At 51.7% G+C, this 14,707-nt stretch overlaps 3 protein-coding genes across 3 annotated transcripts; 2 read left to right on the top strand and 1 right to left on the bottom strand.

Annotated features, from left to right (window-relative positions):
- Positions 1–3,554: 3,554 nt before the first annotated feature.
- Positions 3,555–6,900, top strand: POX_e06395 (uncharacterized protein; the record flags this gene model as incomplete). The annotated part of the gene is made up of 4 exons (XM_050115217.1): positions 3,555–3,882; positions 4,270–4,349; positions 4,559–5,307; positions 5,430–6,900. The coding sequence occupies 4 exons, from the start codon at positions 3,555–3,557 to the stop codon at positions 6,898–6,900; spliced, it is 2,628 nt and encodes an 875-aa protein (XP_049967677.1).
- Positions 6,901–7,812: 912 nt separating this feature from the next.
- POX_e06394 (putative oxygen-dependent coproporphyrinogen-III oxidase) lies at positions 7,813–9,189 on the top strand (the record flags this gene model as incomplete). The annotated part of the gene is made up of 2 exons (XM_050115216.1): positions 7,813–8,010; positions 8,083–9,189. The coding sequence occupies 2 exons, from the start codon at positions 7,813–7,815 to the stop codon at positions 9,187–9,189; spliced, it is 1,305 nt and encodes a 434-aa protein (XP_049967676.1).
- Positions 9,190–10,384: 1,195 nt separating this feature from the next.
- Positions 10,385–14,467, bottom strand: POX_e06393 (uncharacterized protein; the record flags this gene model as incomplete). Its single annotated transcript, XM_050115215.1, has 11 exons — positions 10,385–10,567; positions 10,681–10,776; positions 10,891–11,273; positions 11,341–11,453; positions 11,519–11,586; positions 11,658–11,706; positions 11,768–13,454; positions 13,964–14,079; positions 14,135–14,144; positions 14,226–14,250; positions 14,327–14,467. The coding sequence occupies 11 exons, from the start codon at positions 14,465–14,467 to the stop codon at positions 10,385–10,387; spliced, it is 2,871 nt and encodes a 956-aa protein (XP_049967675.1).
- Between the last annotated feature and the right edge of the window lie 240 nt (positions 14,468–14,707).

Raw genomic sequence — 14,707 nt, 5'->3', positions numbered from 1 at the left:
CCCCCGCTGACGTTACCGTAAAGATACAATCACACGAGGCGGTGAGTCACGGGCCTGGTTCACGTGGAACAGGTCACTTGCTGCTCGCGTTGACAGTGCCGTCAGTCAGTGGTAGGGTACAAAGGTGGAAGATGACCTTGGAACGATCAATGTCTTAACTGCCTCGGCCGCAGCTGACTGAGAGAGATATGGATCACCGTTCACTACCTTTATCGGTAACCGGCACTCAAGCTACTGATGGACGGAGGGAAGCTCCATCTCGATGGGCCCCGGATTTTGCCGCATCCTGCCTGGCCTGGCCTTACGGTACTGAGTACATTGACGAATCCTTCCTTCCTTTGCGCCGTCTCCTGGATTAGTAGTAGTATCTGGAGTAAATCTGACCGTTCGGACCTGGATCGAACCAGATTCAAATTGCTGGTGCTATCCTCGAGAGCCAGCGATCAGGTGAACCTACATTTCCGCACCCTTCTATAGAGCCCGGAGAGTCGCGACCGCCAGCTGACGAGCCAGATCTTGTTGCGGGCACCACCACCACGTAGCCTGAATCGGAATTAGCGTCATCAAGCCCCGATGTAGTTTAACAGGCTCCATGCGTGGTTGATGTTTATAGGTGGGTGACAAGAAGGCGAGGGGGGTAGGTATTACATGCATAACCTAATTCGCCCTTTGTAGTCGATGCTCGCAATCTCACGTCCTCGAGTGGGTGTGTGTGATCGTGGGTGGACAATACTGGTCCTCGAACTAGCATGTACGCGCAATGATCATGGTCCATACATGCTGGGGTCGGCATTTCGTTTCACCGTGATGAATCTGATCTCTTGAGGTGAAGTACTTGTCAGCCCTGATCGCAACTTACATATGCACACAATATTGTCTACATAGCTCCCGCATCTCTCAAGTGAACGAATGATCTACATTCAACGAGTCGAATGGTACAGCATGGGCCGCATTTGTGGATGAGACACCTGCCATGGTGGAACAATCGTCACCGAGGGACAAGGAACCTTAAAAGTTACCACCATACCTCGGTTATCAGGTCTGCGAGTTCAAGAAGAACGGTCCTGTGCATCCCCGGGAAATCTTTGGACTAGATCATCTCGCTTACCGACATAGCTTCCCGGAATTGATCCGACTGGGTCTGATTGGGCTTCGCACTTTGTGTTGAGATTTGCAGCGCATGGTAGTATAGCTGTGTGTTGCCCTCATACCTTCCAGTCTTTCACTTTGTCGGCTCTTCCCCCATCATGTCATTTTTTTCTTCTCAAATCCTCAAAAATTGATTGATTGATGCTTTGGAAGATATGCCTCGCAAGAATCCGTACGTCATTTCACTTCGCGCCGAGCAGAGACTCGGCCCACAGGAAAAGGAGATACAGACGTCTATGGGCAGGTCACATGCTCCGGAATCCGCTTGCCTTTTGATGCCTCTCTCACCTCTCGACTGAAACCCTTTCATTTCAACAGCGGCTTCAAACTTTCTCAAGCCTCAGCCCCGCAACCACACTCCCCCTCCATCATTGGGGACCCCAGGTTTGGTCGGGTCCTCAAATGGACGACCCCCTTTGGGCAAGAAGCTCTAGGGAACTAGCGGCGGCAAAAGTGAGACACATGGGTGTCTGATCACTCCCGCGAGTGGTCCCCTTGGACCGGGGCAAACCACCGACTCCGTCAAGCTTGAACGGTCAGTCGCCCGGGCGTTAGACTGACAGGCGGGACACACTCCCGCTCGACTCATTGGGCAGTCCATCGCGAGGACATGGTTCGGCTTGCCGGAACCTCCAGGAATCTGCCGTTGACACCGCGTGTGTTGTCTCTACCTGTGTTGCTCTGCCCACGACGATTACCTGTCCGGTCAGGGTGCATGAGGCTCTTCCAACTCATAGGGCGGCAGAAAGTGCCGTATCTGGCTCGGAAGCCCTGGACGATGGGTTCTCCCTCCGAGACAGCTCCGAGGAAAGGATCCGACTGCTTTTGCAGACATTCCGCGAGCCTGGTAACCCTGGTGGGTTCGTGTGGGGAGGAAGGTGCCGTGGTGCAGAAGGGGTTTGGCGTAAACTTGAGAAGGCAGAGTTTTCACGCTTCTTCACGTCCCAGTGTGAGATCTCTCGAACTTTGCTCCCTAGAACCCGCCAATCACCACCTGCCAGTCACGCGGCCCTCAACTGAAATCGTCTTGGGGACTGTCAACCCACCAATCAGTCTATGATGAAGCGCGGCTGTTCCCGTCGTCGCCCGTATGGCCATCTCAAATTGGAGTGCTACTATCGCCGTGTCTGTGCCTGTCTCAATGCACGGCTTCACATGATTACACTCTTCAATAACCTATCCACCAACTATCCCACATTTACCGACCTTGTCCAGTATCGAGGCTGTCGACTTTGAAATCTAGTGTCATTCCTTCTCCGTGCATGTCGAGAATGCACGCAAGCGCCGGTATCTAACAATCTAACGGATGGATAAGGAAAAAAAGGAACGCGCCTCCTCTCTCTACTTTTCTCAACTCTGGTGACGGGAAGATCCTGAACGATTGAAATCAATGGTTACCCATGGCCGCCGCTCCGCAAATCTGACATGTCTATCTGCGGCCACGTTTTTTTTTTCTTAATTTTTTTTTCGGTACAGCGGTGCCTGTCACCGGCTTGCGACTAAGCGTGATGGAAAACGCTCCCATGGGAAGGGAGAGAAGGGAGCAGATCAGGACTTTCAGGAGTGGCCCTGGCCGACGGAGTGGAACTGGGCCAAGATTCCAGGACCCGTTTGATAAAGCTCGAAAACCACGTCCGCTGGACAGGCGATTTGAACCAGTCTTTAAAGCCTCCAAAAATGTAATCGAGCTCCCCTGGGGGAAGGGCGGTGGCCCTCGGCGCACTGTAGTCGCGTGCCGGGGCATCATCGTCCTCCTGAACTGTTCCTTCCTTGCAGGACCATCAATGGCGGAGGCACTTGCTCAGGTAGAGACAGCGGATGGCGTCTGTCGCCTTTTTCGCCGCTCTCTCTCTCTCTGTTGTGTTCCAAGTGTCTCCCGTCGTCTCCGCGGAGATTTGGCCGGGCGGACCATGGAAATTCAGATGGTTGACGCACTCATGCCCATCGAGGAGAGTCCAAAGTCCAGGCCTAAGTGCCGGCGGAGGAGTCGTGAGCACATCGATCGCCATGTTTCATTTGCTTTTTTTTTTTTTTTTTTTTTTTTTTCAAACCCCTCCAAATTCTTTAATTTTATTATTCCTTCCATTACATATTCCTAATCCATTCTTCTGCTCCTAGTCTTCCCCTCCTTCCTCTCTCTCTCCCCCCCCCCCCCTTCTACCCCTCTGGTCCCTTCGATCTCTCTCTGCTGGTCCAGCCCGAGGGATCTCTTCGGGGTTACGGTTTGCATTTAGGGCTCCCGATCCCCACCGGTCAGCGTATCTACACAGCGCGGCCTGTCATTGGCGGCATCTCAAACCGAAGCCAAAACTGTAGGAGTCGCACTCGCAGCACATGGTCAATATGCTTCACCATCCTCGTAGAAGTAAACTCTTGCTAGAAACGATATCGACACAGTTGCGTCCATGAGCGGCAAACGACCAGCGAAACTATCCTCAAAATTATCGGGGGAGAGTCCGGCTGGGCAGAATGAGCCTGTGGACGCATCGCGGGTCTCTGAGCCGCATAGTGCGCCGGCCACGCCGCAACAGCCCTCCAGCCAAGATGCCTCCACGACCATCGCCACGCGCACCACCTGGGGAGCATCCGGTGCAACGAGAGCGAGCAAGTCGACGCCTGCTCTCTCAGCCACGCAAAAGAGACCCAGTGCCGCCCTCAATGCCAAAGTGGCCATTCCTCGCCAACCGCCGAATAGTGCTGCACCGCGCTACAACCGCCGGGTCCCCCGAGCGTGTGAGTCGTGTCGGCAACGAAAGACGAAATGCAGCGGCGATACGCCCGTCTGTCGACAGTGTCGTGAATTGAGAGTCAATTGTCATTATCCCGTGGGATGGAGGGAAAAGATGAAAAAGTGGGCGAATTTCGAAACCAATTCCGTTGATTCTAGTCATTCCTCCCGGAAGAGACTCTCATTCACCAGCAACCAAAGAAAAAAACCCCCCAAAGCTTTCCCCCTCACACAGCTTTGATATACAAACAAAAGAATAACACATATCATTTTCCAATGATTATGGATTGGTTCGATGCAACATTGCAAGAGATATGGCAACGGGTGAACTAATGGCGTGTATCTCTTCCTTTGGAATAGGGATGTGGACAAGCTGAACGCGGAGATTCAAGATTATGAAAACTTTGTCAATGCTCTTCGCACTACGACCGAGCCGCGTACGGCAGAATGGATCAAAAGCTTGCTGGACAAGGTGTGTCTGTCTTTTTTTTTTCTCTTTCTCTTCGATGCTGTGGGAACTGGATTCTCTTGTCATTTTTCAATGGCGTCAGAGAGTAGGAAATGCCGAGAATGAACCCCCCTCCCCAAAAACCGAAAAAAACCAAAGATTTCCTACCCCCAAGAGATCACGGGACTAATCCTTTCACTCCGCGGGACGTTCGTTTTCTGAACTGAAAAAAGTTTGGACTCAAAGGGGATCACCACTTTGAAAATACGCAATCATGTCTTTCGACTCCGCAAAACGAACTCGATGCCGACGACCGATCTCCACTCTCCTCGATTGGCTCCTTGGAGGCAATCGATCGAGTCGAGGAGGATCTGAATCGTACAGAACACACGCGTGCCACGGGATTCATGGGCAAGAGCTCTGAAATCTCCTGGATGCAGCGAGTCCAGCGTGAAGCCGAGCAACGAGCACGCGGCTACGCCGGCATCGTCGAACCTCACCCGGACAAGAACGAAGAGACCCGAGACCGATTCGCCTTACATGCACTGAACTATCATCTCGACGATCTGGACATCTCCGTCCCCGAGCCGGTGGAGCGATACGACGTGCCCCCGCGACATCTGGCTGATCGCCTCTTTGACGATTATCTAGATACGGTACACCCCTTTTTCCCCATCATCAGCAAACCCCTTTTTCGTGCTCAATATCAGACTTTCTTTGACAGTTTCAGGCGCCCCAACGCTCCTCGGCCGGGAGACAAGTGGCTGGCCATTCTGAATACCATCTTTGCGATTGCAGCCAAGCATGCCCATCTGGTGGACGCACCCTGGCGAGGGGATGTGGATGATCATCTGGTCTATATGACCCGAGCACGACTACTGAGCCTCAACGCTGAGGTCTTGTTCAGCCATCCGGACCTGCAGCAGGTCCAGGTGGAGAGTTTGATTGCCTTTTACCTGTTGGCTTCGGATCAGATCAATCGGTGAGTGAGAGGGGGGAGAGAGAGACAGAGAAACCAAAAAGAAAAATGCAGAAGAAACGCATACTTGCCTCCAGATGGGCGAAGTGAATTTCCGACGCTGATGGACACGGTTTCTCATTCAGAGCATGGCGAATTTCTGCCCTGGCGGTCCGATCGGCCATCACGCTCGGCATCAACCTCAAAAACAACAGCTCCGTCACCCCCAACATCTCTAAAGAGGCTCGATATCGTGTCTGGTGGTGTCTCTTTAGCTTTGAACACATGCTCGGCATCATGACCGGACGAGCGATCTATACCCTCGATGGTGGATACGCCACACCCTTACCGCTACCCTTTGAGGAAGAGCAACTGCAGGATGACCCCACAGCCATTGAACTGCTCAACAGTCCAGTGCTCCGGGACGAGCTGATCAACCAGGTCATGGCCAGTGCCGTGATTCGGCAGGCCAGCGGTCGGGAGGAGGTCCAGAAGAATCGACCGCGAGATTCGACGTGGCTCCGAAAGTTGCCCTCCAACTTTGGCCTGTGCTACCTGTTTCACTGTGACCTGACCATCATCACCCAGGAAATCGTGAACAAGGTCTACTCGACCAACTGCGTCAATCTGTCCTGGTCCGAGATCGAAGCGCGACTGGACGACCTTCGCGCTCGCATCGACGCCTGGCAGGCCAGTCTGCCCGTGGGGCTCGACTTTACGAGTGACGAGGGCGATGATCCCCCAGATCAACTGCGCTGCAAGCTGATGCTGGCCTTTCACTACTACAGTGCTCGGATCACCCTCGGTCGTCCGTGTCTCTGTCGCCGCGATGCCCGCCAGCAGAATTCCCAGCAAACCTTCAGCCACATGATGGCCCTCATCACCCTCGACTCTGCCTCGCGATTACTGGGGCTGCTCCCCGACCAGCCCGACGTTCTCCAACTCTTCCGGATCTGCCCCTGGTGGGCTGTCCTCCGATATCTCATGCAGGCGACCACGGTCATCTTGCTCGAATTATCCTTTGGCAGCGTCCACGTTCCCGAGGACGAAGATCGACTTGTGCAGCTCGCCAAAAAGTCCATCCGCTGGTTTCACGCCATGTCGGACCGCAGTATCGGCTCCCGTCGAGCCTGGGGATTGTGCGACTCGACATTTCGCAAGTTGGCGAGCGGCATGAAATACACGACCGATGATCTGCCTACTCATCCTCGTCCGCAGGACCGATTTGCCGCTGATCCGGTTGTATCTCACGTTTCTTCTTCGTCTTTTCACCCACCACAACCACATCCCCAACATCATCATCACCAACACCAGCACCATCATCATCATGATCCACAGCAGCAGCATCACGCCGGCCCGCCTCTCAACCCCAATGACTACTTTACTCTACGCCCGGAGGACATGAACCCGTTTTCGCACCGACCAACCACCGCTCAAGCCGACGGAGACGTTTGGACAAATTATTTCAATCTTCCCACGCCCGATGTGGTCTGGCCGCCTGCAGCAGGGGCGGGTGAAATCACCGAGGACTCATATTTCCCATACGATCCACTCAGTGAGGAGTTTATCCGATCCTTTTTCCCGTCGTCTGATGAAGACAATCGTGCACCACGCTAAGTCGATCCTTGAAACCAAGGATCGTGCGTGAGGAAAATGTCAAATGAGCGGGAATTCTTTCGGGCTTTTTCCATCTTTTTTTTATTTGTCTTCCCTCTCCCTGTTCCCAGTGTTCCGATTTCTGGCATCGTGATTCGCATCTTTATACCTTTGTGCATGATTCTCGTCAGCTCAGGCATCTTTCTCATATCATCAGCGTTGTTTGTCATCCCCTCCCTTCTCTCTCTATCTCTCTCTCTTTTTCCTTGTTCTCTCTGAATCCAGAAAAGAAAAGTCGATTCGGTGCATCAGACGAGTCTATACGAAACAAGAGAAATGGGCGGGGTGGGAAGTTGCATCTGCATTAGCCATGTTTGTACTTGAGCGAGGAAAAAAAAAGAGTAATCTGATTCAACTGATAGCTCCAATCAATCTACTTTATTTTCATTTTTTTTGTCGCTGTATATTGTGCATTGCTATTCGGAGAGATCTCTCATGACGAACCGACACATTCTGCAATACGCAGTCAACCGATCACTGATCAATTCGGCTTCTCTATAGAGTCATCTGCACCAATCAAAAGCCCGTCGACATTGCTGATCGGCGGGGAAGATGGAAGGGAGTGCAAACAGTGTAAACTGCAAGCTCCGATGGCCTGATCTGATTGCCGGCACGCTACGTCGTGCCATCCCGGGCATCGCGCGATTCCCTACGACGAAACTATTTTTCGGAGAAGGCCGGATTGCGCTTTTCTTATAAACAACCTGTCATTTTGTCCCTCTGTCCCTCTGTCCCTCTTTGCTTCCTTTTCTGGACTGTGTGAGCTTCAATTGAACTTGTTTGAGAGGTGAAAAGGGGGGGATTTTCCCATTGTACACTCTTTTGTACACTTCTTTTTCCTTTGGAAGAGTTGGTCCTGCCGGTAACATATAAATGGCTTCGCGAACATTCATGCCTCTTCGGAGGTCATTGGCACAGATGTTGCCTCGAACGAGTCGCAGTGCAGGGAGACTTGTGCGTGGATATGCCACGGAGAACTCGTCGCGGCAGAAGCAGCAATTCACCGTTTGGCGACCCTACTTGCGTTTGGCGGTTGGAGTGCCGTTTATCGGGATGATTATTTATTCCATGGTGCGTCTTCTGGTGTGACGGTTGGTTTTGGGGGGTGAGGGACGACTCTAAACTGACTCCATTGGGTTCCAGGCTACCGGCGAAGTCACCGACCTCGATGCTCCCTCCATCGCCGAGCTGGACGCAGCTCTGAAACAATCCTCCGAGATCACCGAGTCATCGCCCATGCGTCTACGAATGGAGAAGTTGATCAAGGATCACCAGCAACAGATCATTGCCGAACTTGCCCGGATAGACGGCAAGGAGTTCAAGCAAGATAGCTGGACGCGACCCAACGGCGGCGGCGGGATCTCATGCGTCCTGCAGGACGGCAACGTCTTTGAAAAAGCCGGCGTCAACGTCTCGGTGGTATACGGCGAATTGCCTCGACCGGCGATTGAAAAGATGCGTGCCGACCACAAATCCTTCGTGGGCGCCGACGTCGACTCGCTCAGCTTCTTCGCGGCGGGTCTTTCCCTCGTGTTGCATCCGCATAACCCCATGGCTCCGACGGTGCACTTGAATTACCGGTACTTTGAGACCTCGGACCCCAAAGACCCTCTCAACGGGGACAAGAACTGGTGGTTTGGCGGTGGCACCGATCTGACGCCGTCGTACCTGTTCCCCGAGGATGCGCAGCATTTCCACAAGACGATCAAGGAAACCTGCGATCGACACGATCCGACCTATTACCCCAAGTTCAAGGCCTGGTGTGACAAGTACTTCTTTATTCCGCACCGCGGCGAATGTCGCGGTGTTGGAGGTATCTTCTTCGACGACCTCGACGCCAATTTCCTCCAAAGTTCATCGAGCTCTTCGTCCAATCCGCAGGAAACTCTATTCTCATTCGTCTCCGACGGTCTGGCGTCCTTCCTCCCATCATATGTTCCCATCATTGAGAGACGCAAGGATATGCTCTTCACCCCGGAACAGAAGCAGTGGCAGCAGCTGCGGCGAGGCCGTTACGTCGAGTTCAATCTGGTGTATGATCGTGGAACAAGCTTCGGTCTCCGAACGCCTAATGCCCGAGTCGAGAGTATCTTGATGAGTCTGCCACGCACGGCCAGCTGGGCTTACATGGATCCGGTGTCAGGCACAAGGACGGAAAGTATGCATGTTGATGAGGAGGATTTGGGCGAGGACAAGGTCAAGGAGAAGGAGATTATGGATGTGTTGAAGCATCCTCGTCAATGGGCTTGAGTCTTTTCTTCCTCTTCTCTCTCCTTCAGGAAGGAAAGAAAAAAGAGTGTTACCTGCTATAGATAGATGGGGATCTGTTCTTGAGTCTTTACTTCTTCCCTTGCCATGTTTCTTATTTGTAAAATATCCCCGCTTGCCCGATTTTTCATTTTCTTTTTCATTTTCTTTTTTGATGCTTGATTCATCTCTGTCTTCGCTGTGTTCTTGGCTTCAACCTCTCATGAACTGTGTTTGATCTACAAGGTCCACTCCCCGCCCTCGTCTACTTATGTATCTATCTACCTACCGCGCCGCACATGATACACATTGTACATTAAAACCAAACCACAAACCTCAACTTATGATATCCATTTCTCTGCACCGCACAGTGAAAAGTATCAAAATGGAAAAAAAAGCTATATCGTCTCTAGTCTCTCGACTCGCTTTCTCCTTCTCCCGAAAGTATTTTACTACCTCCTGATGGAACAAGCCAAGTAAACCTCCATATTAACCAGAGTATTCGCTTTTTGCGCAAACCATCAAGAAAGAGAACATAGAAATGCGAGGGAGTGATTCCCAGCTACTCGACTTCAACTGATCTAAATCTTGATTCTACCTTTAAAAAAAAGGCTAGATAGATACCTAGGAGTTACGAATTCAATAAAAGGTAAAAGCATCCATTCACTGCGCCTCGGCCATCCATCAACCACAACCAATTTTTAGAGTTATCTCGGACTTATTCGTCATGGGCGGTCCAGATCTGGCTCAGGTGCCTAGAAGGTGAAGAAAGACACTGTGAAAAAACTAGGGAAAATGAGGTTTGATATAGACAGATATATACGTGCACAGGAAACAAAAAGACAAATTAGAAAGGAGAAATGAAGTTCGAGACCGCTGACTGAAAACGGGTGACTTGAGAACAGGGGATATCAAACGATCGGCCAAAGATGGAGGGGGACAAGATTTCTATGTGCAGTCCAGCATGGAATATGATCAATGAAGAATATGGCGGGTGCAATCTATCGTGGGGAATTGGCACGGGCAAGGAGGATGGGAAATCAAGATATAAAAAGAAAGTGAGTGAGAGAGAGAGAGAGAACCATGTTGAATCAGGGTGAAGGAGGAAAAAAGAGCAATTATATCAGACAAAATATGTCGCTTTGCAAGACCAGACTGCGGGATTTCTCTTTCAAAGTCTATCCCACATGAAACCTGATCAACCAGCAATCAAACTTCGCTGTTTCGCCAACCAGCCCCGAGGATCGGTCATAGTTGCGCCTTGGCGGTAGCGAGAGACGGTCATGTTATTATTCTGCCATCGGCTCTGGAGGTGATACCAGGCCGAGCTCACGAGGTCGAGCTCACGGGCTTGGTCTTCGATAATTCTCTGGAGCTCCATCTGGCGACGAGAATTAGCAAAATGATTTGATAACAGGGTAAGATCACGAGTAAGTCCATAAATTCAGCAGCAGGTGGTGGTGGTGATGATAGTGGCAATGATGGTGAACGCACTTCACGTTCCCGGGAGATTCCATCGTCCAGGTTGTCTTCGTAATTTTTCATGCTTTCTCGCAATGACTTGATGAGTTCATTTTGTTGCTGGATATACTGTGGGAAGAAAGGATGGATCAGTTCAGATTCTGGCCATTTCGAACAAAAAAAATGGGAAGAAAAGGAGGGGGAAAAGGTGAAAAAAAAAGATATATCAGGTTGAAAACATACCTCAGCACGTTGAGCCAGTCGCTCAATATTCTTTTCCAGCACACCCGCACATTGCTTGAGAAGTTCAAAGCTCGACTTTTGCTGTGTTTCACCTCCCTCACTGTTGACAATTTCAAATTCGCCCAACAGCATCTGCATCTCATTCATCACTTCTTGATCCTCGGCGCTGACCTCGTTCTGCTTGGTATCGAGCATCTTGCGCAACTCCTCCCGCTCAGAGCAGACCTCTCGCACCAGTGTCTGACTCGCATCAACCTCTGCTTCCAAGTGATGGATATTTTGTGTGAGACTATCCCATTCGCTCCGGAGTTTGGCCAACTCGGCTGAATTGTGCTCTTCAAGCTCCCCGAGAAGATCGGATTTTTCAGTAGAGAAGAGAGAGACTTTGACAAAGGCGTAAGCTCTCTGTATTCAATTTTGAAAAAAAAAGTGAGATGGAGGGAAGCTTACTCTGAGTATGTGCGTCTCCAAGCTCCTTCTTTGTGCTCTCCAGAGTAGCCTGCAGCTCAGCAATCTTCTTGAGTGAAGCCGTGTACATTTCGTAGAGCTTCCAGTATTCGTCGCTGCACCTGGGGATCAGTATCAAGGTAACTTAAAAAGTGACTGGACCCAGATGGGGGGAGCATACCTCTGTGTGGAATTAGCTCGAGCCAGTTCCACGGAAGCATTGAAATTCTCTGAAAACATTCCCTCGGGCTGAGCCAGGTTAGTAGGCCGTCAATGGGAACAGTTATGGTGTGGACACGGAACAATAGCTGGGGCCTTACAGCGACTGAGGATCCTTTCATGGACTTGGAATCGTCCTGTTCGGCTTTCCTAATTCTGGTGTCAGTAGAAGATTTCATTTGGCCCGCAGTCCACTCTCAGCATCACATACAGCTGTGACTCTCCCACGCCGATGGCCTCAAAATCCTTGCTGAGTGTACCCTGCAGCTTGGGCGTCTCGGAGCCAGGAGATTGACTGCCAGGCAGACCATCCAGCTCCCCCAGTCGTTCGCGCAGTTCGCTGATCAGCGCATCATCTCTTTCGTGCTGCTCGTCGGCACTCTGCAGACGCTCCGTAAGCGCATGATTGTTGAATTCCAGCTGCTTCTTGAGGTTCTGAATCTCATTGCACTCTTGTTCGATACGAGGCAGGAGTTTGCGATACTCCTCAAGCTCGACTTCCCGCTCGGCAGACCACCGTTGCTGAGAATCCGCCTCCTTGAGCTGCTGCTGAATGTCTTTGATCTGATTCTTCAGCACCTGATTCTCCTTCTCAAAGTCCTGACTGGCTTGCAGCTTCTGTCGATATTTCTCCGCTGCGTTGGCCTTTCGTGCCAATTGGTCTTTCTCGGTGCGCAGCTCGTCGTAGTCATCCTGGAGTTTCTGGTATCGCTGATTCTTGACCTTCAGGGACTCCACCGTCATCCGCAGACTGTCGATTTCATCCTGTGCGGCGCTCAACTTGGCCTCCTGCGACGCGATCAGATCGTCCTGCTGGCGTGTTTTGCTCTCGAGTGCCTTAGCATTGAATCCCAGATCCCCCTTGCCCGATTTGAGGGTGACCAGGCGGTCCTCGGTCGACGCCAATCGGTTCTGCAGCGTGTCGTTGTTCTCCTGCAGACGTGCCAGACGATTGTGCAGATCTTCCAGAGCCTTCTCGAGTTCCTTCTTCTCATGAGTCAGGCGATCGTTTTCCGCAATCACTTTGCCGACGCGCTCCTCGAATTGTAGCTCCAGATCCACCGAGTGGTCCACCTTGGCCGGTTCTTCAGGGATCTCGTCCACACCATCGAGTGGCTCATGCTGCCCATTGTGCGCCTCTTCAATGATTTCCTTCAGTCCCTCCTGCGTCGACGTCGTCAGTGATTGGAGGGTCTGCACGTAGGTTCCCGCATTAGGAGAGCTGATGGCGGCAATCAGCAGTAACTTGAGCAATTTGTTCGTTTCCTTGACCGAGGCTTTCTCCGCAATGCCTTCGAGATCGGGCGACGGGTCGAGTCCGGAGGGAAGGGTCTCATCATTCTGGTGTCGGATGTAATTCAGCAAGAGCTTATGAATGTGTTTCAGGTTCTGCCACTTGGCCACCCAGTGGTCGGCGGGATCGCGTTCGGGGATCTCCTCGAGGAAATATTGCGGATCGATGTCTTGGAGAATCTCCCAGAGAATGATGCCGTCGGTCAATTCATCGGTGTTGCGGAGGGTCTTGCCCAAGGAGAAGCTGTTGATCCATTCCAGGAGGACTTTGGTCACGGTGTGTTCCTGGGCCATGGCGAATGAGTGTGAGTTCAATTGTGTGAGAGACGGAACGAGCAAGGGTATGGCCTTGTAGATCTCATTCCTCCAGGCTGCGCCAGCGACAAGACGAGCACAGGCATGGGACAAGGCCGGTAGATGAAGGAGAGAACTAAGTTGCGAAGCAGCGGGTCCACGCGATCGCGTTTCGGGGGAAGGAGGAGACTCCGACTGAGCGGGGCGATCATCCACGCCCGATGCTGATGGCTCGGCATTTGAGGCCGCCTGCAGGAGTGCGTTTCTAATGTACAGGATTAACAACCCCGAGAGTGTGAATCTGGATGCCTCTATACATGTGCGTGGCCTGCAGACAGCGGGAATGACGATGTGATAAGCAAGCGGACTGTATGTCCTCAGACAGGAACAGACATTCTCACGCCAGTGTTTCTCAAAAGCACTTGGATTGAAACCATTTTAATATTGTACAGACCGAACCCCCAAGAACAAATAAAAAAAAGAGAACAAAGCGAAGGCATTGAACGTCCAACATCGTGAGGCCGAGGACTAAAGCGACAGCCAGCTGAGTGTGAGCGTCTGCTACCAACGCGCCGAGATCCCAACTCCAAAATCCAAGCCTGATCATCCTGAACAGAAAAGAAAAACAAAATCAAAACAAAAATCCATATGAGAATCCTGAGAGTTGCGCCTAGTCGTTCATATCAGTCATAGATGGTCGGTCCCTCTCGAGTCAGGGGGTTCGAGTAGCTGTTTTTAGAGGCAGCTGTGGCACAGAAGCTGGCCATCTCTGTGACGAGGTTCTGAATGAAATGAAATTCCATTCAGAAATTGGTCTCACCAGCGTATTCGCCATTGGTGGTGACAATCTTGTCCACCTCAATATTAGGTTTGTAAGTAGCATCCTGCGTCGAGAGGGTCTGGAGTGTATTGACCGCAGCCTCGGCCGCAAAGCCCCTAGAGAATGAGGTCAGAAATGAGCTCGGGCTGCAATGATTCGAATCAGTCTTACGGGAACAGATCTAGTGAGGAGAGAAGAATAACGGCATTAGCACCAGTCGCTCAGCACTCAGTATCAACGTTGAAGACATCGTTCCACTTACGGTATTCATGAGTGATCACGCCGCCCTGGTCCATTCAGAGTCAGTCAGCCACAACCAAAAGAAAGTAGGTCTCCGCCGGCTGAAGAGATACAGATGCTTACACCAGCCACGATGGCATCCTTTGCCTTCTCCACCACCCCCGACGGGGTCCCCTCGGGGAAGGAAACAATCACGGATGTGAGAGACTTGGCCGCAAGGGCCACGGGCAGGAGAGCAAGCAGAGCAGTTACGAGGAACTTCATTGTATTGGAGTAGATGGTGGTCTTGGTTAACAAGAAAAAATAGATCAGTCACAGGACTGGGATATATGTAGTCTTCTCGGTGAATACGCTCGAGCACGAGGAAGTATGAGAGTTGAAGGAGCGTGGGAAAGGAAGCCCACCAGTTGGTCGGCTTCTGCGTCATAGTGAGGGTCAGGTGACATGGTGTGTTGGCGGACACTCGGCCGGCAATCCCAATCCCTTCTCTCCGCTGGACGACGC

Source organism: Penicillium oxalicum, chromosome V (genome assembly GCF_001723175.1).
Source record: "Penicillium oxalicum strain HP7-1 chromosome V, whole genome shotgun sequence".
Classification (NCBI taxonomy): Eukaryota; Fungi; Ascomycota; class Eurotiomycetes; order Eurotiales; family Aspergillaceae; genus Penicillium; species Penicillium oxalicum.
The sequence above is the reverse complement of the archived record's forward strand: the minus strand, read 5'-3'. Positions and strand labels throughout refer to the sequence as shown.